At 35.4% G+C, this 27813-nt stretch overlaps 1 protein-coding gene across 10 annotated transcripts in view; it reads right to left on the bottom strand.

Moving 5' to 3' along the window:
- Positions 1–27813, bottom strand: part of BCAS3 (BCAS3 microtubule associated cell migration factor) — a 565907-nt gene that overhangs the window by 427438 nt on the left and 110656 nt on the right. For all 10 annotated transcript variants that reach the window (XM_082439975.1, XM_082439967.1, XM_082439969.1 and 7 more), the window contains exons 8-9: positions 15704–15811; positions 13310–13386 (exon numbers count right to left, since the gene is read on the bottom strand). In XM_082439975.1, the coding sequence (XP_082296101.1) occupies positions 13310–13386; positions 15704–15811 (185 nt within the window). The remainder of the gene's footprint in view (positions 1–13309; positions 13387–15703; positions 15812–27813) is intronic.

Here is a 27813-nt window from a genome sequence, read left to right on the forward strand (position 1 = left end):
TGTTGCTTTTGTTACTGCTAGTTTTCATTTCAGCTCCTTCAACTCCATCTATTTTGAGTTTTCTTTTTTCTTTTTTTTTGGCCACACTGAGCAACCTGTGGGATCTTGGTTCCCTGACCAGGAACTGAACCCGGGCCCTCGGCACGGAGTCCTAACCACTAGACCACCAGGGAATTCCCTGAGTGTTCATTTTTAAAGAAGATGAAGAAGATAATAATCCGAAGAGAAAATCCATATGTCATACAAAATATAAGATATAAGTTTTCTAATGTTTCGCTCATTGTTTAAAAACTTTTTTTGTATTTCAGGGTTTAAAGTGGTGTGTTTGGAATGTTTGGATTTCTGGAAAATCAGCTTCTGGGTAACTGTGATGTTACTATAATCACTGAAGGCATATTATGGACACATATTATGGACATATATGTAGAAAAAAAGGTCCACTAATATAATACAAAGACAACACACTCTAATATATATATCACACAATATTTACATAATAGATTTCATTATTACACCCACACCTAATTCACACCAAAATGTACTTTTATATAAGTGTATATACATAGTCCATATATACTTTCAGACTGGAGAAATGAGCATAAACACTGTCTATAAGAAAATTTCCCCTTTTAAAATGTCATGAAAAAAAGAACCAAATAAAAAACAGAAATAAATACCTGTGAATTGTGGCATTACATTAGAGGCAGCTAATCTCCTGAACTTTAAAGTCAACCTAATCTAACTCAACCAATTCCGATAACCATTTTGCCTCAACAGATCCTAATAAGTATACTTGCCTTCCAAATACTAAAGGATACTAAGAAAAAATGTGGTTTACAATTCTTCATTTCACTTTTTGAGTCAATGTTTTTAGAAAGCCAGTGGACCTCAAGAATTATAGTGTATTGGAATGAAAGCAAATTGTTTTTCTGCTCTCCAAAAAACATTTTACAGCTGGAATCAGCAGACCATCAGCCTCTCAGCACTATCCCAACTTTATAAGCATGACTCCTTTAAAGATTAACCATTGCTTCCAGCTAAACTCTGAAAACAAGTGAAGAAAAAAGAAACAAAAAACAACAAAAAAAACACAACCCAAACCTCTATAATACTGGGACTAATTCTAACAAGTTTACAATGTTTGTGAACAAAGTAAAAGAGAACTGGATATTTAAAAATATCAGGTTTCCAAATTTAAATAAAGGTAAAATCCACGAATGCTACATGAAGATGATTCCATAACTAAAGGTTCATGAGACTGATGCAATTTTACATGGCATCCTCCCAGAATGTTGGTCCTAGTGGGGAGAAGACCTGAACTTGTTTTGAAAAACAAAGGATTTAACTACTCTCTGTAATACCCTGCCTTATTTTTCTTGGAAAAGACAACTCAAAAGATTTCAGACCTTTTTCGAAAAAACAGATGTCTGCATTTATGGTCAATTGACTTTCAACAACGCTACCAAGACAAGTCAATGGGGAAAGAATAATCCTTTCAACAAATGATGATAGGTCAACTGATATCCGCATGCAAACGAATGAAACTGAACCCTGGCCTCACACTACATACAAAGTCAAAATGAATCAAAGACTAAAGCTAATGTATTAACCTCTTGGAACAAACCGTGGTAAATCTTCATAACCAGAGGCAATGCTTTCTTAGCTATGACACCAAAAGTACAAGTGATAAAAGAAAAAAATAGATAAATTAAACTTCATCAAAACTAAAATCTTTGTGCTTCAAAGGACACCACCAAGAAAGAGAAAAGACAACTCAGAGAATGGGAATTGGGCAAAACATATATCTGATAACTGACTTGTATCTAAAATATAAACAGAACTAGTATAACTCAATAAAAACAAATAAATCAATGTAAAATTTGACAAAGAAGATAGAAGATGAGCACATGAAAAGATACTCAGCATCATTAGCCATAAGGAAATGCAAATCAAAAAAAAATGGTACTGATGAACCTAGTTGCAGGGCAGGAATAAAGAGGTAGATGTAGAGAATGGACTTGAGGACATGGGGTGGGAGGGCTAAGCTGGGGCGAAGTGAGAGTAGCATTGACATATATACACTACCGAATGTAGAACAGTTGGCTGGTGGGAAGCAGCAGCATAGCACAGGAAGATCAGCTAGGTGCTGTGCGATGACCTAGAGGGGTGGGATAGGGAGGATGAGAGGGAGGCTCAAGAGGGAGGGGATATGGGGACATGTGTATGCATATGGCTGACTCGCTTTGCTGTGCAACAGAAGCTAACACAGTATTGTGAAGCAACTATACTCCAATAAAGATCTATTAAAAAAAAGTATAATCAGATACTACTTTGTGAGATAGCAACAGGATGGCTATATAATCTTTTTTTTTTTAAATAATTAATTAATTTATTTATTTTTGGCTGTGTTGGGTCTCCGTTGCTGTGCGAGGGCTTTCTCCAGTTGCGGCGAGCGGGGGCCACTCTTCATCGCGGTGCGCGGGCCTCTCACTATCGTGGCCTCTCTTGTTGCGGAGCACAGGCTCCAGACACGCAGGCTCAGTAGTTGTGGCTCACGGGCCTAGTTGCTCCACGGCATGTGGGATCTTCCCAGACCAGGGCTCGAACCCATATCCCCTGCATTGGCAGGCAGATTCTCAACCACTGCACCACCAGGGAAGCCCTATATAATCTTATTAACAATCATTGGTGAGAAACTGGAACCCTCGTACACTGCTGGTAGGAATGTAAAATGTGCAGTCACTGCGCCCAACAGCTCTTCAAATAGTTAAGGATAGAATTACCATATGACCCAGTAATTCAACTCCTGGGTACATACCCAAGAGAAACGAAAACATCCACACAAATACTTATATCCAAGAGAATCAAAAATAGATGTCCCCATAAAAACCTTTCATTTATGAAAGCATTATTCATAAAAGCCCCCAAAATGGAAACAAACTAAATGGCAAGCAATAAAAAGAAATGACGTATAATATTCCACTGTCAGGATACACCACAGTTTATCCATTCACACACTGAAGGACACTTTGGTTGCTTCCACTTTTGGCAATGTGAATAAAGCTGCTATAAATATCTGTGTAAAGGCTGTGTGGACATAGTTTTCAACTCCTTTGGTTAAATAACAAGAAGTGAGATTGCTGGATTGTATACTAAGAGTAGGTCTAGTTTTGTAAGAAACTGTCAAATTGTATTCCAAAAGTGGCAGCACCATTTTGCCTTCCCACCAGCAATGAGAGTTCCTGTTGTTCCACAACTCTGACAGCACTGGTGTTCTCAGTGTTCTGGATTTTAGACGTGTGATGGTTATCTCAGTGTTTTAACTTGCATTTCTCTGATGACATATAATGTGGAGTATCATATCATATGCTTATTATTCTTTGTTGAGGTGCCTGTCAGAGTCACTGGCCCATTTTTTCATCAGGTTGCTTATTTTGTTCTTGTTGAATTTTAAGAGTTCTTTGTATATTTTGGATAACAGCCCATTATTAGATTTGTCCTTTCTTTTTTTTTTTTTTTGGAGTATAGTTGACTTACAATGTTGTGTTAGTTTCAGGTGTACAGCAAAGTGAATCAGTTATACATACATATAGCCACTCTTTTTTTAGATTCTTTTCCCATATAGGCCATTACAGAGTATTGAGTAGAGTTCCCTGTTCTACTGCGTTATACAGTAGGTTCTTATTAGTTATCTATTTTATTTTATTTTATTTTTTGCTGCATTGGGTCTTGGTTGCTGTGCATGGGCTTCCTCTAGTTGAGGCAAGAGGGGGCTACTCTTCGTTGTGGTGTACGGGCTTCTCATTGCGGTGGCTTCTCTTGTTACGGAACACGGGCTCTAGATGTGTGGGCTTCCGTAGTTGTGGCTCGCAGGCTCTAGAGCGCAAGCTCAGTAGTTGTGGCACATGGGCCCAGCTGCTCCATGACATGTGGGATCTTCCCGGACCAGGGCTCAAACCCGTGTCCCCTACATTGGCAGGAGGATCCTTAACCACTGCACCACCAGGGAAGTCCTAGTTATCTATTTTATATATAGTAGTGTATATATGTCAATCCCAATCTCCCAATTTATCCCTCCCCACCTTATCCCCTGTTAACCATAAGTCTGTCTTCTACATCTGTGACTCTACTTCTGTTTTGTAGAGAAGGTAAGTTCATCTGTACCCCTTTTTTTAGATTCCACACATAAGCAATATCATATGATATTTGTCTTTCTGTGTGTGACTTACTTCACTCAGTATGATAATCTCCAGGTCCATCCATGTTGCTGCAAATGGTATTATTTTGTTCTTTTTTTATGGCTGAGTGATACTCCATTGTATATATGTATCACATCTTCTTTATCCATTCCTCCGTTGATGGGCATTTAGGTTGCTTCCATGTCCTGCCTATTGTAAATACTGCTGCAGTGAACACTGGGGTGCATGTATCTTTTTGAATTGTGGTTTTCTCCAGGTATATGCTAGGAGTGGGATTGCTAGGTCATATGGTAGTTCTATTTTTAGTTTTTTAAGGAACCTCCATACTGTTCTCCATAGTGGCTGTACCAGTTTACATTCCCACCAACAGTGTAGGAGGGTTCCCTTTTCTCCACATCCTCTCCAGCATTTATTGTTTGTAGATTTTTTTGGTGATGGCCATCGTGACTGGTGTGAGGTGACACCTCATTGTAGTTTTGATTTGCGTTTCTCTAATAATTAGCAATGTTAAGCATCTTTTCAAGTGTTTTTTGGCCTTCTGTATGTCTTCTTTGGAGAAATGTCTATTTAGATCTTCCACCCATTTTTTGATTGGTTTGTTTGTTTTTTTGATATTGAGCTGCATGAGCTGTTTGTATATTTTGGAGATTAATCCCTTGTCAGTTGCTTTGTTGGCAAATATTAGGTTTGTCTATTACAAATATTTTCTCTCAGTCTGTGGCCTTTCTTCTCATTTTCTTGACATTGTCTTTTGCAGAGCATAAGTTTTTAATTTTAGTGAAGCCCACTTTATCAGTTATTTCTTTCGTGCCTTTGGTGATGTTACCTAAAAAGGCATCACCATACCCAAGGTCATCTAGGTTTACACTTATGTTATCTTCTATAAATCTTATACTTTATGTATTACATTTAGGCCTGTGATACTTTTTGAGTTAATTTTTGTGAAGGATGTATAGTCTGTGTCTAAATTCAGTTTTATGCCTGTGAACGTCCAGTTGTTCAGTACCATTTGTTAAAGAGACTATCTCTGCTCCATTGTGCTACCTCTGCTTCTTCATCAAAGATTTATTTCTGGGCTCTCTATTCTGTTCCGTTGATCTATTTGTCTAATCTTTTGCCAGTGCCACACTGTCTTGATTACTGTAGCTTTATAGTAAATCTTGAAGTTGGGTAACAACATGGAGGAAACATGATATTATTCACTGAAAGAAGCCAATCAGAGAAGGCTACATACTATGATTCCAACTATATGACATTCTAGGAAATGCCATGGTTGCTGGGGGGAATGGGAGGGCAGAGATGAACAGGCAGAGCACAGAGGATTTTTAGGGCAGTGAAAATACTCTATATGATATTACAATGATGGATATATGTCATTATACATTTACCCAAGCCCACTGATGTACAACACCAAGAGGGAATCCTAAGATAAACAATGGACTCTGAGTGATAATTATGTGTCAGTGTAGGTTCATCAAGTGTAACAAATATACTACTCTGGTGAGGGATGCTGATAATTGGGGAGACTATGTATGTGTGGGGCTGGGGGTATATGGGAAATTTCTGTGCCTTCTGATTAATTTTGCTGTGAACCTAAAACTGCTCTAAAAAAATATAATCTTCTACTATGTTCAGTGAAAGACACAAGTCACCAAAGACCACACACTGAATGAAGTTCAGAAAGGACTATGAAACCCTCTCCAGAAAGAATAAGCACATAAAATATTAAATATCATCTCAGAGATTTATTTGACCATCTTACTCCTGATTAATGACCCTCTTAAGGTTCCATGAGCTTTGAATTTAAAACTTGATTTTATTTTTGCTTTTTTTTAATGTATATGAAACAGAGTAATGCCATTCGAAGGCTCAACGCGTTCAATGGGTGGGAATTACGTGCAGAAAATATGAAAATCACGTTAGTTCATGGCATACATGTCATTTAGAGTCCACTTTATATTGAACACCTGCCTGGGCTATGAAAACATCACGGCCGCCTAGTCTGTTGTATATAGATGGGAAACCAAAAGAACAGGGTTTTAACTTGAACTGGTCTTAGATGCCACATTAACCTGTCAATCTCTTCTTATCAATGTTACAAGCTTGCTTACAAACATAAAAAGAAAGGTTCCTCTTCCCAAAATTAAAAATAATTTTGCATTTTAAAGATCCTTTGAATACATGCCTTATTTGTAATTCACCATTAACATAAATGAAAAATACACATTCTAACCCTGAGAAATAACATTAGGATTGTAAGGAATAAATTTTCCTCCTCAAAGTAAAAACAGAAGCCAGTGGAAAGAGTTACTTCCTATACGATCCTTTGGTCTCTCTGGAGACTTCATATCTGCATTTAAACTTAAGCACACTGGAAATGACTGCTAATGACATCTATCAGTCTTGGTCTTTTGTTTTCTTAATCATACGTGGGTTTTGGATTTCCACATCAGACAGCTGCTCAAGGCCACCTTTTCTGTACAGCCAAATACGAAGGTGTCTCCTTTCTCATCATATTGGCTGTGTTCCCTTTCCAGTTCTCTATCAGCTCTCTTTACCTGACCCGTCCACCCTTTGGCACAAATTCCCATGGTGCTTTCTCTGATGGACACAGCTGTCTCTACTTATTTTACAGTCTCATCATTGTATTCATACACAACTTAGGCAATCATGATTGTATTACACAAGAGCTTTTCAAACTCTTTTAGAAATTAAATGCTTGCATGAACAAAACAATATCCTCATTAAGAATCTGTCATTCTACATGGGCTTTAGTACTAATTCTTTAAGAACTAGAAACCAATCAATGGGGGAAAAAAACTACATGGGCTGCCACGAATGCTATTCTCAGTATGCCTATCAGCTCCCCTGTCCTCCAATCCCTATATCCTGTACTTCTCACTGTCCCAGGCAAAACTGGCTTACAAGCATGGAATAACCCAAATTCAGAGAAACACACATAACCTATACCATGCTTCTTTCCACTTGCCAAAAGTTTCAGTCTGTTTAAAGGAATGGGGGTGGGGGGAGGTTGCAAAAATTAGGGAAAAATAAGCTTATTTAAAGTTAGGAAATGGCTCCATGTGTTCCTTGATTTTAAATATTAAGTCTTGCTCAATTTTGTTCAAAATGTTGATAAAAATTCCTTAAGGTGAAGTTGTATTTCAAAGAAAAGAAGCTAAATTTCTTCATACAAACATGTGTTAAATATCATCAATATCAAGAACCTAACAGCCCTTGAATAAATCTGGTTTATAGGGTTTTCAAGTAAAGTAAAATAATATGTAACTAAGAATGGTAAGAAAATGGAAGTATGAAATGAGATATAACTACTATTGGCCAGAGTATTATAGATGAAGGGTTTGGGGAGATCTGCTGTGAAATGCTACAATGAACGGCATTCAGAGTGTGAGGAGAGAAATCACAAACTTTTGTTGTTCTTGATGCTTTCTGGACTCTTTTTTTAATGTAAACTATGTATTTAAATATAATATAGATAAAGAAGTACCCAAGTCAACAAAGTAAACATATGCGTGCATAAAAGCAGCACCCAAAACAAAAAACAGGACATTATAGAATCCCAAAAGCCCCTTCTCATACCCCCTTCCAGGTTACGCAGGTGTGTTCTGACAACGATACTGGACATCTATCTTCAAAAGATATCACTGGATTTTAATACATAGTTTATTACACTTATTTCCATCATTTATCACCAAGAAATGACAGTTGTACTTTTATACTACCCCATTTTTCAACATTTAACATACATTTCAGATTTAAAGAAATCCATACTAAATAGACTTCATGGCATCCTTAAGCCACGAGAGCCATTTTACAAGCAGTACAGTCACAGAATAAGTGATAATCCTAATAAATCAGATATTACTGGAAATTCACTACTGTGGACTCCACCCCACTTGACCAGGACTTGCTGCATGCCACTTATAAAGCACCTGACTGCAACACTAGACACACTAGTGATCCTTCCAGATCTCTTCTTCCTATCATGAACGATTCACAGAATATGAGACTAATATTTTAATAATACTTGTTTCAACTGTTCAGTAGTCCAGCAATACAGAGGGAAGCATATGGGACTATATGGCAAAGATCCTAAAACAATATTAACTTAAAAAAAAAAAAAAAGACACTCATTTTTATCAAACTCAACTGATATTTTGTGCTTCCTAAAGGCTTGTAAAACAGAAGCTCCTACTCCTGAAAGGGGAAACAATACTCCAGATACTGGAGAGATACTCAAGAGCTGATCACTACAAAGGTGTAATTTTCAAATAAACTCATACTTCAGAAAAGCTGTGTACTTAACTCCAACATGAGAAAGAAACTTTGTTCCTATATGCATTCATATATTCATTCCTTTAAATACCCACCAAACTTATAATTCCCAGTTCAAGCCTATATCACTCTCTAGAGATGACTACTGATCCTATATGAATAACTTTCTTCCTTATCTGATAACTTCTGATAGAGTTGTACTACATTCTCAACCCTTTTGGATAGCTAAACGTCTTGGAAAAGAACCACTGATGCTTTGAAAGTAGAAATAGTTGTGATAAATGTTTTCATCTTTAACAAATTGAGTTTTATTATTGTAAGAACCAAAAATAAGCATCAGAAATATTTTTAAGTTAGCTAGAACAAATGGATATATTATACCTTGCATGATGGACCTACTTCCTTAATCCAAATCAAGATGAATAACTTCGCTCTCAAGGAAATTACTCTATAGCGGCAAAGACAGAACAAGTAGACAGAAGACACATACAATAACATAGAAACTAAGTGTCTTAACAGAGGGAAAAATTACACTATAGAAGCATTCCCAAAGGGTATTGGGTAAAAAAAGAGGTCTGTAATCAAATAAATCTAGGAAATATTGAAATGTAGTAAATAAATTTAAACAGATTAAAATGCTAATCACCACTGGCATCCTCCAATAGAAGGCAGCATTTCCTAAGTTTATTTGACCAGGGCATCCTGCTTTACACAGCATGCTGAAGGTCTACTGTTCTGTGGATAGATTTTGGGGATTTAGAAGAAGGAGAGGCTTCCTTAAACTAAGGGAATCAGGAAATACTTCATATAAGAACTAACATCTACACTGGGGCTAGAAAGACATGTAGGATTAAGTCACTGTGGAAAGAGAGACTGCTAGTGAAAAGGCCATTTCAGGCAGGAAAACAGAGCACTTGCAAAGAACTGAGAGTTATGAGTGGCTCAAAGAAAATGTAGCATAAGCAGCATGAAAATGGGTTGTAGAAATAAAGATTTAGCAAGGACACTGGATTTTGATAAAGAAGGTTTTGTATGCCAAAAACCTTGAGAGTTCAGTTGGAAGGAATGTACAAGTTTACACTTGTTGACCACAGTTAAATCAAGTAAGACCTTTGTTACAATCAAAAGACCTCAGAGTTTAGACGATAAATTATTTGATCAATTGGTAATACAGAAATAATGATTTTGTAAGTTCTTATCATTTAAATATAGATAATAGATTAAATTATATATCAGGGATATGCTTCAAAATAATTTGGGAAGGGTATAAATGAAAAAGATTGTCCACGAGTTGGAACATATTGAAACTAGATGATAAATACATGGTGGTTCATTACACTACCATCTTTAAATAATTGTATATATTTCCCCAAATAAAATTTTTTTAAAAAATAACATTCAGGGACTTCCCTGGTGGCACAGTGGTTAAGAATCCGCCTGTCAATGCGGGAGACACGGGTTTGAGCCCTGGTCCAGGAAGATCCCACATGCCGCGGAGCAACTAAGCCTGTGAGCCAAAACTACTGAGCACGCGTGCCACAACTACTGAAGCCTGTGCGCCTAGAGTCCATGCTCCACAACAAGAGTAGACCCCACCTGCCGTAAATAGAGAAAGCCCGTGCGCAGCAACGAAGACCCAATGCAGCCAATAAATAAATAAAATAATTTTTCTTAAAAAAAGAAAAAAGGCATCAAAAAAAAATAACATTCATAGGAAATGAAATGGTATATCTATGGCCTTAGTAATTTAATAAAATGCAATATTTTTGCCATATCACTAAATGACTATATGTTCATCAAATAAGCAAAATGATTGAAAATCAAAGGTACATTTCACCATTTTAACATGACTAAAAATTCACCTTTCTGCAAGAACTTCATGATTTCAAGTAAGACTGAAAAGTAAGAATACATACTATAGTCTCTCTTCTTCTGCTTAAAGGTATTTTCACTCTTATTTCCACTATAAATGGTTTAATTGAGAAAGTACAGTAAAATCCCATGAAAATATGAAATTTCTGTAATGTGCCAGTTTCTATATTGATCTTGCCAATTGACTCAAGGGCTTTACATATTTTCTGTAAGTTAACCCAAATCAGGACATGCCAAAAACAAATTCTTCTATTGCAAAATCTCAGACTGCAAAATACTCTCCCAGAAAAGCTGCAAATATCATCAATGTGCAAAAACAAAACTTTCTTTAAAAATAAATTGTAATTATAGCCTACAGTGCGTAGGGTTTTGCTTAAATCTTCTTATTTGTAGGTCCTTATTTGAAACAAATACATTTCTATCACCCATTAGTTAAATAACAGACACTCATGCTGGTTGAGACAAATTTCACTCATACGTAGATATAAACAATTGAAGATACAGGTTATATCTACATGATTTTATGCAAAATTTAATTAGATCATCTAAGCTTAAAAATTACTAATATAAATATAATATTTACTATTATAATATAAATAATACATTGCCCATTTTCTCCAACGAAACAGAGTATTGTGAAAAGCCTATTCTGATTCCAATGTATCAAAATTATTACAAAGCCTATGTCCTTTGACTCAAACTATGAAATACACAAATCTATTATTTTAATTCTTTCTTTATAATAAAGTTTAATTTTTTCTTTTAAAATTCTATAGTGGGTATTAATCAATGAAAAATCTATAATGTTTATTTATCCACTAAAAAAAAAACTAGCATTATTATTTATGCTAGTTTTTTTTTAGTGGATAAAGAATAATAATAATATTATTAACTCTCCATCAGTAACTTACTTACATATATTAACTTCTCTTTAGTAACTGTGACAACTGACTTTATACCCTAGCATTTATTACAGAGAAGAAAACTGAAATCTATTGGCAAGTGTAATATTACTTTCAACATGCACAGCGCAGTAGAGCCCAGGGTTTAAATAAGGTTTAAATTTCAAAACATATATTGTCATTTAAATAAACTATCTTAACAAATAATGATTTGAGAGTTCTCCCCAATTTAACACTCAGCTGAGGCAGCAAGAGCTATCTATGAGTATAAAATTAAAATGGACCTGCAACAGAGATGTCTAACTTTGCAGAAGCCAATACACACATATCTTTGATTAACGAAAAACAACAGAAGACTACTGATAAGATGTAAAGACAAATACTCAGGAAAAACTGGCATCTAAATCTGGCTGAAATATTCATACTCTGTTCTAATTCACTCCTCTGTAGCCCACACACTTGGAAGAAATGGAAAGACTCATACATGATTCCTCTATTTTTCTACTTGTTTCAATTTTAATAATGAGTGATATAATTATAAGGTAATATATTAATGCATAAGATCTGTAAGAATTAATATGCTAAAACAGGCTATGTAATATTCAAAGCTTACTATATTATATATATATACTACATTTTTGAATGAAGATGTTATTAACAGATCTACGCTCCCCCAAAACTTTTAATTTATAGATAAAACAATAAAAGATCCTTCCTGGTAATCTATATTTAATCATTATTAAAATATCAGTAAATTTCTGATCAGTATGAAATAACTGACTGATAAGTGGGTTAATGTACTCAGTCATTCAAGAAATAGTTAATGAGAGCCTACATTGTGCCAGCCAATGTCCCAGGTGCTAGAGATACTAATGTAAATTTGTAAATGGTGTAAATTAGAACTTGTGATAAAACAAAAATATCTCAATGAACATGATCTCCATTATTATCTCTGTAGATCTCTGAGAGAAAAGATTACAAGATCAAGGAGGTGAGTTGTATGTTGTATTCTTTTTCATAGGCTACAAAATGATAAACTATATATTACAATGAATTATTCACGTGTTATATATAGTATAGTATATATTATATAATGTATGCAATAACATATAGACTGTAAGATATTAACAAGAACATGAGCTCTTACCAGAAAGGAATAACGTCTACTACTCAGAGCTTAATACATGGATAAACATCTGATGAGTAAGTGTGTAAATAGTTGTGATATTTCAGGAGATGCAACAATATGATTGGGATTCCCTACACATAACAAAAATGAGCTCTGTTCCAACAGAACTATTTCTGCAGCACATACATAACAGATTCTCTGAAAAAACAGCTATAGCTTTGATGGTGAGTGTTAGAGTTAAAATACAAAAGAGTGAAAACTATTGCTTTACTAGGCTGTAGTAAAAAAAAAAAAAAAAAATCTAACTCCAGCCAAGGCCCCTGTTGGAATTTCCAGCTTGCTGGCCTGCCTTGCAAATCTTGGACTGGCCAGCTCCCACAACTGCATGGGCCAATTTTTTAAAAAATAGATCAACTGATCAAACAATCACTCTCTCTGTATGACTGTGTCTGTGTCTGTGTGTCTGTGTGTGTGTGGATCCAGAATCCAGGCTTATTTCTGCAAATCCAGGCAGAGTTGTGACAGGTGGGGGAAAGAAGGAGTGAAAGACTGACACATTTCCCTCATGAATGATAATCCAGTTATGTCCACAAGTATGTTATGTTAATTAAGTAATTTAACAACATAGCTACACAAATCTAAATTAATCACAATGACTCAAGGAAAATATATAAGGAAAAGCAGGGGTATACAACAAGGCTTCCACAGTAACATGAAGAAAATGCGCTGTGGGTTGAACACATATACCATAAAATTATATTACTAAATAAGACATCAGAGAAACATAGAAATACAGTAATTGAATAAGCATGAAATACTGATGTTATGATTCCAATTAGTCTGCTGATTCTATCAAGTAAGTAGTATAAACTCAATGCATATGATAGGAAATAAATCAAGTTGATACGTACTTGTGACAAAAAATTTTTTTGTGAAAGTACAGCTATCAAAGGCAGCAATTTTCTCCTGCAATACTACGACAAGGATCCTAAAATTAGAGGGAAAAAACCACAAAAGAAAATGTTAATGTGAAATTCTATAAACTGAACTATAAATAAGTTAAATCATCTAGATTTAAGTAAATATGTACCAAAGGAATTTTTAAAAATCAAACGCTTCTTAAAGCATATAGGCTAGAAACATCTGCCTCTTAAATGTCAAAATACAGTCACCAAATCCTTAACATGATCAAGATAGACAAGATTAAAGGAAGAAAAGTCACAGGAGAACTACACCTCAAAATAAAATTTCATTTTCATTCATTATAAATCAAATGAATCTATCTTCATTAAGAATGTATGAGATCAATAAACTGCTGGCTATTTACTAAAAGTGTTTTTCCAGTGCTGGCTCAAAGTCATGGAATTAAACATAAAATGGATTTATACAACCTGGCACTTAAAATGATTGCTGAATTTCCCAACACAAGAGCCAAAATGAGAGAGAGGGAGGGAGAAAGGGAGGGAGGAAGGAAACTCAGATAACTATTATTCAATGTAAATGAGACATTTCTGATTATTGAAATATTAAAATTAATCAGAATCTGTATTTCTCCCAAAGTTCAAGATTTATAAATAATTAGGGAAAAGTTATAAATTTTCAAAATTAAAATGTATCTGAAATGAAGTTATTTTATAAACTACATTTTAGAGTATTGCTCCTTATAACTGTTGTTAAATATTTAACTACTAGATCCACCCTTTTTTTTTTTTTAATTTATTAATTTATTTATTTTTTAGCTGTGTTGGGTCTTCGTTTCTGTGCGAGGGCTTTCTCTAGTTGCAGAGAGCGGGGGCCACTCTTCATTGCGGTGCACAGGCCTCTCACTATCGCGGCCTCTCTTGTTGCAGAGCACAGGCTCCAGACGCGCAGGCTCAGCAGTTGTGGCTCACGGGTCCAGTTGCTCCGCGGCATGTGGGATCCTCCCAGACCAGGGCTCGAACCCATGTCCCCTGCATTGGCAGGCAGATTCTCAACCACTGCGCCACCAGGGAAGCCCTAGATCCACCCATTTAAAAATGTTGATTTTTAAAATTTATTTTATTTATTTATTTATTTTTGGCTGCATTGGGTCTTCATTGCTACACATGGCTTTCTCTAGTTGCGGCGAGCCAGGGCTACTCTTCATTGCGGTGCGCAGGCTTCTCATTGCGGTGGCTTCTATTCTTGCGGAGCAAGGGCTCTAGGCACACGGGGCTTAAGTACTTGTGGCACGTGGGCTCAATAGTTGTGGCTCGTGGGCTCTAGAGCACAGGCTCAGTAGTTGTGGCGCACGGGCTTAGTTGCTCCATGGCATGTGGATCTTCCTGGACCAGGGCTCAAACCCATGTCCGTTGCACTGGCAGGCGGATTCTTAACCACTGTGCCATCAGGGAAGCCCAAAAATGTTGATTTTTAATAAGTTAATATATCACTGGATAATTACATTATCCCAGAAATAACATGAGTATACCTCCTATGTCATATATAATTTTGTTTGATGTTATTTGAAGTTTAAATATACATAATAACTAGATCTTCAGTATGAATTACACACTCTCACTGAACAACTTTTCTTTGTTCTATTTCATATTTTTGTATTGAATTCAAATATTTTTATCATTAATATCAAAGTCTTGGGCTTTTAGTTTGTATTTGTCAGGTATGTGTTTACCCTTCCTTTTACATTCAAACTTTCTGAGTCACTTTTTGAAATATCTCTTTAAAATCTAACCTGAGAGTCTTTTATTATAAAATTTAATTTTTGTTTTCAATGTTCCATGTGTTTGCTCTTTAATGAGATTAATAATTTGCAGCCATGACCTTGATAAGACATTTAGCATCATGGGGCTAGGAAAAGTCTATCTGGTCCCACGTTTAGCTCCATTGTGAAGTGCAAAAAAATAAGAATATTTAAAAGTCTTTTTTACATTTCAGAAATAAGCTTTGTTTTGATGAATGCTAACAGGAAAATTACATTTCCCATCATAAACCAGTAAACATATAGAAGTACATATATTAAACAAAAAGTTATATATAAAATGTTATGTTATACATATAAAAAGGTTCCTCAAAGCAATATTTAAACTTCATATGTTTGCTCAGGCACTTTTTATTCTTTTCCATTTCAGTATTTCACTAATGGGTCAAGACAAAAAGTTTGAAAACATTAAGAAATCTTAAGAGCTACTTATATTTGGCAGAATTCCGAAGACATATTTGTGACTTCTTTATTATTATTATATCAAAGTCAATGATAATGGAAATGTGCTACATGCACAGGAGGTATGTTATCTTGCACAAGAAACACATGAAAAATTGCTTACCTTTTGTTGCAATGGAGATCATAGATAGGTGTTTTAAACTGAATGGACTTGACCATCTCCCCAGTACGAAGTGAATATAAATCCACACAACAGTAAGGTGGACTTGTGCTAAAAAATAAATAAATAAATAAATACATACATACATACATACATAAATAAATAAAGACAAAAGCTATTATGTTTTAACAGGTGGGAGGGCCAATAAATTTTCTTACTAACATAATACAAGCAAATTGATTTGGACTTTAATCAACAAAATTAGCAACTGCATAATGGTGAAATACTGAAAGCTTTCACCCTAAAATCAGGGATTAGAGAAGAACACTTGAAGAATATGGCCACTCTACTCAACACAGTATAGAAGGTATGTGCGTAAGAAATTACTACAAGAAAGAAATAAAGCTGCAGTTATTTGTGAGAATTTGATTGTATAAGTATAAAACCTAGTAACACAAAGTTGCAATAAATACACAGACAAACCCATAATAAAAGACAAACCATTAATATAAGGGTTAATATGTAGATTGATACAGTTCAACCCTAATCAAGAATCTATCAGAAACGAGACCTCTTTCTAAAATGTACATAAATACGCATTCTAAATGGTAAGATTTAAATTATAAAGACAATGTGTTCCTTCATACTAGAACAGATGAAGAGATCAATGTTTTCACCTTAAGAAAGTAGGAAAAGAAGAGCAAGTTAAACCAAATGAAAGTGGAATGAGGGAATTAATAAAATACAACAAATCAATGAAACAAAACTTGAGTAAGCAAAAGAAAAAATTAAACAAAACTAAACCCAATTCCTTGAAATAGATAATTTGAATATTCCAGTATCTATAAAAGAAACCAAACTCATAATTTAAAACTTCTCACAAAGAAATCCTTAAAAATAGCTTCATTTGTAAATTCTACTAATCATTTAAACAAAAAAGTTTAGATATTCTACACAAACTCTTTTATAAGATAGGAGTCACCAACTTATTTTATGAGGCCAGTAACACATGATCCCAAAAATAAATACTTCACAAGAAGCTACCGATATATTTATATCTCATGAATATACATAAAAAATCCTCAACAAAAACATTAACAAGTTGGGACTGCCCTGGTGGCGCAGTGGTTAAGAATCCACCTGCCGATGCAAGGGACACGGGTTTGAGCCCTGGTCCAGGAAGATCCCACGTGCCGCGGAGCAACTAAGCCCGTGCACCACAGCTACTGAGCCTGCGCTCTAGAGCCTGCGAGCCCCAACTACTGAAGCCTGCGCACCTAGAGCCTGTGCTCCGCAACAAGAAAAGCCACCGCAATGAGAAGCCCGTGCACCGCAATGAAGAATATAGCCCCCACTCGCCGCAACTAGAGAAGGCCCGCGCACAGCAATGAAGACCCAACGCAGCCAAAAAAAGTAAATAGGAAGCAGATCAGTGGTTGCCAGGGACCAGAAAAGGACGGAAGCTACAGAGTACAAAGTGGCATGATGGGTGCCACTTTTAGGGCGATAGAAATGTTGCTGTGTCTTGATTGTGCTAGGGACTTAACACAAGTGCATACAATCGGTGAAAGTGGAGATGGGAGAGAATCTAGTAAAACTTGAACTTCAACCTCTAAAATTGACACAAGGCAAAAATTCTTTTCTTAATGTTCCCAACTAATTAATCCAGTCCTCTGCTGAGAAGCAATGAGTTAATAATGAACGAAATCTAACATTTTGCCAGACCAACTGGGAAGGAAAAAACAGCTTGTCACCTTCAATTAGCAGCTCATTATAGCCACGGTACACTAGAAACTTGAATTCTGATCATTTCACTGGCATCCATACAATGTCACAACTGAGATTCTTCCTGCAGAAAGCCTTCAATAGAAGTAGACAAAACAAATGCTATGAAGGCTGTTTAGAGTTGAATGAACAAGATTTGGTAGATCTAAAAATTCTATTTATATATGGAAAAAACCTCTTATTCAATGCTTAATAGAAAAAGACAATTCTTTTAAAATCAGAGTTTTCAGAAAGTCACACATTCATAAAGGAGTCATGCTATCTGCCAATAACACAGTTGTGTACACGCCTGACATGTCCTTTTGTTCTCTATTTTCTCTCTTTTTAAAAGCCTTGACTATTTCCCTGGGACACAGCAAGACAATCTTAATTTTCCTCATGGGTAGGCTGATGAGAAAGCTTTCTATAACATCAGCAGAATGCATGCCCCATAACAGAAAGGACGTGTGTTATTCTAAAATATACAGACAAGAAACAAGCTTTTACTTTGTACTCTAGTATACACCAAGCAGTGTCAAAAGCTGTATACAGAAGTCTTCATTAGATTTCTAGAGCTCAAATGGGTTAACATTTTTACAGGTTTGCGCCTGACATTTAAACCTAAAATTGTGACTTCACTTTAAGATAAAACCTAATTAATACTTTAAGGAAAAAAAGTTCACATAGAAATGTAGAGAATCTAATTTAGAATGTAACTGAATCTATTGCAAGCAAAACCAGAGTTGGAAAGAAAAGCAGAAATGACGTAATTTGTATTATTAAATGGTTGGTTAAAGGACTCTAAACTGTGCCCAGGCACCACTGCCTTTCCAACACATAAATATCAACAGGGGTAATGTAAAGTTATTTAGTACTTTTAATGATAAATATATAATAGAAATGAATGCAAATTCTCCTTAACTGACCTTCCCTTTACCTACGTAACTTGTTTTATAGTGAGGAACCAGGACATATATTGAAAATTTTTGCATTGGAGCAATCTGTTACCTGCTGTATTCATAACCTATACACATAAAGGAAGATATAAAGCTTTTATTAGCAAAGGACTAGTCCTCCCAGAGCCAAAGGTATGGAATTTACAGTTCATTTCAGTGAAGAGAGTTGACTACAATTATTTAAAGAGTAAAATGTTTTAAAACTTCCATTACGGAAAATGAAAAGGTTAAATTAAATATAAAACAAAGTAGTTAAACTGGATTTCCTAAAAGCAAATCCTGAAACTACAGTATAGAAGATAAACACCAAGAAGAAAACACTAAACGTTTTCATCTAAATACGTTGCCTATTTAATTATTTCTTACTTTCTCTGTAATCCTTCCCATCACATTTTAAAAAAATTTTTAATATGCTTTATTTTTTAGAGCAGTTTTTGGTTCACAACAAAATTGAGAGGAAGGTACAAAGATTTTCCATATAGCCTCTGCCCCAATTCATGCATAGTCTACCCCATTATCAACGTCCCCTACCAAAGTGGAACATTTGCTACAACCTATAATGACACAATATAATCACCCAAACTCCATAGTTTTCATTATGGTTCACTCTTGGTGTTGTACATTGTATGGGTTTTGGACAAATTTATAACGACATATATCCAACATTACAGTAGCATACAGAATAGTCTCACTGCCCTAAAAATCCTTTGTTCTCTGCCTATGCATCCCTCCTGGTAAACTCTGATCTTCTTACTGTCTTACTGTATTGCCTTTTCCAGAATGTTGTTTAGTTGGAATCATACAGTATGTATCCTTTTCAGATTGGCTTCTTTCACTTAGTAATACACTTTTAAAGTTTCCCCCCTTTCTTTTCATGGCTTGATAGCTTTTAGTCCTGAATAGTATTCCATTATCTGGATGTACCACGTTTTATTTATCCATTCACCTACTGAAGGACATCTTGGTTACTTCCAAATTCTGGCAATTATGGATAAAGCTGATATAAACACCTGTGTGCAGTTTTTTGGCCAAACTTAACTCCTTTGGGTAAATACTATGCAGGACAATTGTTTGATTGTATGGTAAAAGTATGTTTAGTTTTGTACAAAACTGCCAAACTGTCTTCCAAAGTGGTTTTACCATTTTGCATTCCTACCAGAAATTAATGAGAGTTCCTATTGCTCCACTTTACCAGCATTTGATATATCCAGTGTACTGAATTTTGGCCAGGTGTGTAGTAGTATGTCCTTGTTGTTTCCCTGATGACATGTGATATGGAGCACCTTTTCATATGTTTACTTGACATCTGTATATTGTCTTTGAGGTGAGGTCTTTTGCCCAATTTTTAATCAGGTTGTTCACTTTCTTATTTTTGATTTTTAAGAGCTTTGTGTATTTTGGATAACAGTCCTTTATCAGATATGTGTTTTGCAAGTGCTTTCTCCCAGTCTGTGTTTTTGAAGAGTGGGAGCATGTAATTTTAATGAAGTCCAAGTTTTATTCAGAAAATTGAATCTGTATAGGACAAACCTCAGAAAAATTTCCAGAATGAAGAAGAAATAAGAGATGAAGTGAAAGACAGCAGATTAAAAGAACTGAATATAGAGATTCAATTTATAAAAATTCATAATCCTGAAGAAATTCTACCTCAAGACTGCAGTATCAGTCTCTACCTGATAGTTTCCAGCCTGCTAGCCTACTCTACTTCTCACCTGCCAGCCCAGTCACATAAGCCAATTCCTTGAAATGAAAATCACATGTGTGTTTCTGTATATGCGTGTGTGTACACTGAATGATATACCAGGGAATCTAGAATACAGCACACATGCCCAGAGCCAATGCCGGCTCAACAAAGAACTGTGAGGACATTAGTCTTGCATCTCTGGCTGAGCTTTTGACTGCACAAGCCAGAGGTAAAGGCTACGGCAGAGTTGTAGATGGTACCACTACACACTCAAAGGACTGTCCCAAACATAGTCTTTACAAAAAAGAGTTTGAAAAAGTTAATAAACAGTGTGTGGCTGCAGACCTCAACAAGCAAAACAGCAAACCCTGGGGAGGGGAGGACAATATGATGTTCAGAGTTGCCACATTATGATATTCAAAATGTCCACCATTCAACAAAAAATCACAAGGCACAGAAAGAAACAGGAAGGTAGAGCCCATACAAAGAACAAAAATAAACTGAGAGAAACTGACACTGAAGAACCTATACAAAGAATTTAAATCAACTTGTCTTATATATGCTCAAAGAGCTAAAAGAAATTATAGACAAAGAAATAAGGGAGAAAGATGAATTCACAAATTGAAAATATCAATAAAGATACTGGTTCCTTATGAAAAAGGAACCGCATAGAAATAACAGAACAGTACAATAACTAAAATGAAAAAGGCACAATAGGTTTCAAAAGCATATCTGAATATCAGAATAGACCAAAGAAAGAAATCACAAACTTGAAAATAAGATGAGTGAAATTACACATCAGAGTAGCAGAGTGAAAAAAAATGAAAGAAAAAAAAATGAACACAGCTTAAGATTAACAATATAAATCAATGAAACTCAACAAACCTATATAAGACTCTACCCAATAATGGCAGAATACACATTCTTCTTCTATGTTAGCCACAAAACAAGTCTCACTAAATTTAAAAACAATGAAGACAATCTCTCTAACCAAGATGGAATGACATTACAAATCAAATGCAGAAGGAAAACTGGAAATTCATGAATATGTGATATTAAACATAGCATATCAAATAATCACCATGTCACAAATATGTGGAATTAAATAATAAACTCTTAACAGTCAACATCACATTAACAGAATGAAAGGGGGAAAAACAACATGATCATCTCAATGGATACAGAAAAAGCATCTGCCAAAATTCAACACACTTTCATGATCAAAAAAAAAAAACAAACACACAGCAACAACAAAAAAAACATACAGGAAACTAGGAACAGAAGGGAATTTCCAAATATGATAAAGGGCATTTGCAAAACACTATACTAAATGACAAAAGACTGAATGTTTTTCCGCTAATATCTGAAACAAGACAAGGATGCCTACAGTCAACACTGTATTGAAAGATCTAACCAAAGCAATTAGGCAAGAAAAAGAAACTGAAAACTTCTAAATTGGAAAAGAAATAAAACTATCTCTATTCACAGACAACATGATGCTATATATAGAAAATTCCAAAGAATTCATAAAATAGTACTAGAACTGATAAATTCAGGAAAATTTCAGGGTACAAGATCAACATACATAAACCAGCAATTATCAATCCAAAATAAAAAGTTAAGAAAGCAGTTCTAGTTACAATAGCAATGCAATCTCTACCAATATTCCAATAGCTTTTGCACAAGTGAAAAGCCAACCTAAAAACAAATGAAGTTGCAAGAGGTCCCAAATAAAAAAGAACAAATTGGAGGATGCACATTACCTGATTTCAAAAATTACAACAAAGCTACATTAATCAAAACTCTGTGTTACTGACATCAGACATATAAACCAATGGAATAAAATTCAGAGTCCAGACATAAACCCATACATCTGTGACCAATTAATTTTTGAAAGAGGTACCAAGTATCTTCAACAAATGGTGCTGGGAAAACTGAAGTCCACATGCAAAAAAGTTGGACTACTATCTTAAATCATATATAAAAATTAACTCAAAATGTATTAAAGACCTAAATATAAGAGCTAAAACTATACAAGAAGAAAATATAGGGGTAAATCTTCATGATCTTGGATTTGACAATATTTTCAGATGTGACACCAAAAGCACAAGCAACAAAAGAAAAAAAAATTATATTACATCAATATTTAAAACTGTTGTGTATCAAAGGGCATTATTTTAAAAAGTTAAAAGACAATCAAAAAATAGAAAATATTTGTAAATCATATATCAGATAAGGGTCTAGTATCCAGAGTATATTGAGAACTCTTACTATTCAACATCTAGAAGATAAACAACCCAATTACAAAATGAGCACAGGATGTGAACAGACATTTCTCCAAAGAAGATATACAGATGGCCAACAAGTATATGAAAAGATTATCAAAATCATTAATCAGTGATGAAATGCAAATCAAAACCACAGTGAGATACTGCTTCACACCCACTAGGTTGGTTATAACAAAACAATTGAAAAGGAGCAGGTATTTGCAAGGATATAGAAAAAGTAAAACCCTGATCCATTACTGGTGGGAATGTAAAATGGTGCAGCTGCTATGAAAAACAGTCTGGCGGTTTCTCAAAAAGCTAAAGATAGAATTACCATATGATCCAGCAATTCCACTCCTAGATGTACACCAAGAAATGAAAGCATATGTCGACAGAAAAACATGTACATGAACATTCATATCAGCATTATTCATAATAACCACAAAGTGGAAACAACCATATGTCCTTTTAAATGATGAATGCATAAACAAACTGTAGTATACACATACAATGTAATATTATTTTGCCTTATAAAGAATGAAGTTCCAACGATATGACGTTCTGGAAAGGCAAATCTATGGAGACAGTAAAAAGATCTACTACTACTTCAATAACATTCAGTTGCCTTTTCACTTACTTATTTGATTATTAAATTTCAGCAATGTATCTAGAGTCATGATTTACTGTTTACTCTTTCAATCTATCAAATTAATTTCTTTCCTTTAAGTACTATATAGATAATTATGTTAAACTAATACACTTTTAAATAAATTTTTACTATTATAAACTATTCTGAAACAAATCTGAGTGGGCTTCCATTTCTCAGGTTCTTCTGTAACACACTAAAATTGCTGATATCCTTTTATTAAGTCAACATAGTTTTATTAGGACAACAGAGAGTCTCCAAATAATAAAACTTTTAAAATGCTAAGAATTAAGTACTTTTAATCAAAAAGTTACTTTAATTTTCATTAGTTATACCAGTAATTTGTTCTTAATTGGGGTTACACAGTGAAAAGATTTGACCAAAAATACATAACCACATAATTTGGTTGAATGACTGTCAGAACTCTTAATCCATGACTTCAGTTAGTTTTATATACAGATAATACTATACATGTTGTAAACACTGGGAAATATTCCGACAGTGTGTTTCAGATCCAACAATTACTATTTAAGGGAAAAGTCAGCAGTACAGTGAGACCTAATCAAATGAACCACTAAATGGAGCAAGGAGCATGAAATGGTCAAAGAGTAGGAATTAAATAAGATCTTTAGGTATGTGCAGTTAAGTATTCCTATTGAAGTACATCTTTCCATAGAAGATTCAATAATCCCTTTTCTAATGTCAAACGCTAGGTTATTACCATGTAGAAAATGAGGAATGACCTAGGTATCTTGGGCTTTTTGTGAAGACTTAGAATAATGGAAGAATGATGATGGTGACCTTACACTTTATCTTTGAAATTTAAACACTGATTGAAAATGTTGTATTAGATAGATGCAAACTATCTTTTATGCCTGACAGAAAACAAGAATCACAAATAATATATATTAATCCCCTAAACTTATAACTTTCTATCACAGAGTCACAGAGTCTACTTTTAATTTTTATACTAATTTTTTTTCTTAATATTCATATGTTTTATTAGAATCATAGCTATTTCTTACCCTGAACAATGTTTTCAAAATAGTTTTTGGGGGGACTTTCCTGGTGGCACAGTGGTCAAGAATCCGCCTGCCAATGCATGGGACACGGGTTTCATCCCTGGTCCGGAAGATCCCATATGCCACGGAGCAACTAAGCCCATGTGCCACAACTACTGAGCCTGTGCTCTAAAGCCCGCATGCCACAACTACTGAGCCTGTGCACTAAAGCCCGCGTGCCACAACTACTGAGCCTGTGCACCACAACTACTGAAGCCCATGAGCCTAGAGTCCGTGCTCCGCAACAAGAGAAGCCACCGCAGTGAGAAGCCCGTGCACCACAGTGAAGAGCAGTCCCCGATCACCACAACTAGAAAGAGCCTGCACACAGCAACGAAGACCCAACACAGCCATAAATAAATAAATAAATTGAAAAAAAAAAGTTTTTTTGTAATGCAATACAATAAGCATCACGTTAAAGCAATGTGAGATATGGCTTTCTATGACTTGAAAATTCTAAACATTAATAACATTTTCCTTTACAAAGACTTTTATTATTTTTATTCATGATATTTAACAGATTGAACCAAAATTATGAAAAGCGGAACAAAGTATTTGAGAAAGTGACATTTTCCAAGAATGTGCATGTATAAGTGAAACACAAAATAGCAAAGACATCTTAAATCTACCACAAATTGCAAGAAGCATGGAAACACTTATTTTTAAATGGGAAAAAGCTGCACAACCTTCAACATGTGTTACTGAAGCTAATCCTTTAAATATAAGAGGAAAAATTTTGATAGTATTACATTATTTGTATTCTTATCCAGCTGCTAAAGAACAAAAGTCAGTTGGTGGCGTTTTTTTATTAAGTAATTAAAAAGAAAAAGCCAAGAAAATGGAAACTTAACCATATTAAAGACTAAATTTGTGATTAGCCTAGTTAATAATAACATTTTTCTTTTGCAAAGTTCAGGATAAACACTGGGTATTTAAACCTTCCAACACCACTACAAGTTGAGAGAGTGGTACTAACAATGCTTTTACATGGGGAGGTAACCAGGCAAGAAGAAGTAAAGTCTCCACATGAAAACAGGAGGCAATGTAAAATTGAGGTTGGAATCAGGTGTTCTTCAATAGGGTCATATACTACATAAAAAGCAAAGAGGTATAATACACTGTATTTTTTTAATGTAAGATTCTATAATTTGCAATTAAATATGAAGATGAGTTAGAAATATTCTACCTTCAAGGAAATTTCAAAAAATATTAAATTTTTTTTTTAAGGATAGAGAATAAAGTTATAATACAAGTATGTTTAATATACCACAGTGAAAAACAAATGCAATGGAAATTCAAATTATGGAAGAGATGTTACAGGGAACAAAAAAAGCCTGCAGGTTAGTTCATATATCCATATATAAACAATATAAACATTACATAGTTTTGTTTTTTTAAAAATTTTATTTATTTATTTATTTATTTTTGGCTGTGTTGGGTCTTCCTTTCTGTGCGAGGGCTTTCTCTAATTGTGGCGAGCAGGGGCCACTCTTCATCGCGGTGCACGGGCCTCTCACTATCGCGGCCTCTCTCAGAGCACAGGCTCCAGACGCACAGGCTTAGTAGTTGTGGCTCACGGGCCTAGTTGCTCTGCGGCATGTGGGATCCTCCCAGACCAGGGCTCAAACCCGTGTCCCCTGCATTGGCAGGCAGACTCTCAACCACTGCGCCACCAGGGAAGCCCCATTACATAGTTTATACATTTATGATACTGTTTTTCATTTATGCCTAAATAATCTTTGTCCACTACAAACTATTCCTAAATACAATACTTAAAATTTTGTTTAAGGGGCTTCCCTGGTGGCACAGTGGTTAAGAATCTGCCTGCCAATGCAGGGGACACGGGTTCGAGCCCTGATCCGGGAAGATCCCACATGCCGCGGAGCAACTAAGCCCGTGCACCACAACTACTGAGCCTGCACTGTAGAGCCCACGAGCCACAACTACTGAGCCCATGCACCACAACTACTGAAGCCTGCACACCTAGAGCCCATGCTCCCAACAAGAGAAGCCACTACAATGAGAAGCCTGCCCACCACAACAAAGAGTAGCCCCCGCTCGCCACAACCAGAGAAAAGCCCGCATGCAGCAACGAAGACCCAACACAGCCAAAAATAAAATAAAATAAAATAAACTTATTTAAAAAAATTTTTGTTTAAGAAAAATTTTCAAAAACTTTAGGGTATGGTAGAGATCAGCAAACTATGTCCCAAATCCAACACCAACTGCCAGTTTCACTGGAATATAGCCACACCCACTTATTTATTTTCTATGGTTGAGTTGAGTAGTTGCCACAGAGACCATATAGAGTCCGCTGAGCATTTCATACATGGCAAAAACAAAACAAAACAAAAAAACACCTTTACGTGTTGAGGAAAGTACAAAAGTAATTCAACAGAGGAAGGATAATATCCTGAAGAAATGATGAAGTAGCAAAGAATAGGGAAAAACCATGACCTAAACCTGATACATTATACAAAAAATAACACAAAGGGGATCATAAATTTAAATATAAATGTAGGGACGTCCCTGCTGGCCCAGTGGTTAAGAATCCGCCTTCCAACACAGGGGACATGGGTACGATCCCTGGTCGGGGAACTAAGATCCCACATGCCGTGGGGCAACTAAGCCCATGCACCACAACTAGAGAGCCCACATGCCGCAACTACTGAGACCATGTGCCACAACTAGAGAGAAGCCTGCACGCTGCAACAAAGAGCCCACATGCCACAACTAAGACCCAACACAGCCAAATTAAATAATTAATTTAAAAGGTGGGGGGACACCTTTACTGACCCCTGAAATATAGTTCTCCATTTCTAGTGTAACTGGGTTGCTTTGCACTGTCTTTCTCACGGGTCTTTTAAGTATGTGCTTCGGCTGAGGGGGAATATGAGGTGAGCCTGAGTTCCTGAAATATAGGAACTCTACAATAATATACCTTGGGATTAACCATTCTGATGTTTGACATTTCCTCTATTGCATTATTTTGCTTCTCTTATTTGGGAAATATGCAAATGTTCTAATTTTCTTCCCATTTTGCTCAAGCTCTCATTTTATTCAGTTTTCTGTCTAGTCTTCCTTCTCCACCTTCTAATTTCTTTGTCAGTTCTACAATGAATTTGTGGAGCTATTTCCTTCTGTTTCTTCCCATAGGTCATGTCTCTCTTATTATCTCACCCTGTCTTCCCTAAGTTCTTGTATGTCTGTTTTGTACTTTCTTTATAGAAATAATTGTGAAATATCTATTTACAATTATGAACTACTCCATGGCAATATTATGCTACTGACTGGTCTTTACTTACCAATAACTTTTCACTAAGTTATTTTCCATTTGTCCATTTCATGTAAGCTTTCAAAGATAAAGGTGATCCTGATATTGCTTACTATCTTTAATGACCATAAGATCTGTAGTAATGCCCTTTCATTCACTCTTAACATTGGTGATTTGTGTGGTTTTCAATCAGTCCTACTAATGATGTTTTCAAAGAACTAGGTTTTTTTTGTTGTTGTTTTTTTTAACATCTTTATTGGAGTATAATTGCTTAACAATGGTGTGTTAGTTTCTGCTTTATAACAAAGTGAATCAGTTATACATACACATATGTCCCCATATCTCTTCCATCTTGCATCTCCCTCCCTCCCACCCTCCCTATCCCACCCCTATAGGTGGTCACAAACCACCAAGCTGATCTCCCTGTGCTATGCGGCTGCTTCCCACTAGCTATCTATTTT

The sequence above is a fragment of the Balaenoptera physalus genome (genome assembly GCF_965194825.1).
Source record: "Balaenoptera physalus genome assembly, chromosome: 20".
In the NCBI taxonomy this organism is placed as follows: domain Eukaryota; kingdom Metazoa; phylum Chordata; class Mammalia; order Artiodactyla; family Balaenopteridae; genus Balaenoptera; species Balaenoptera physalus.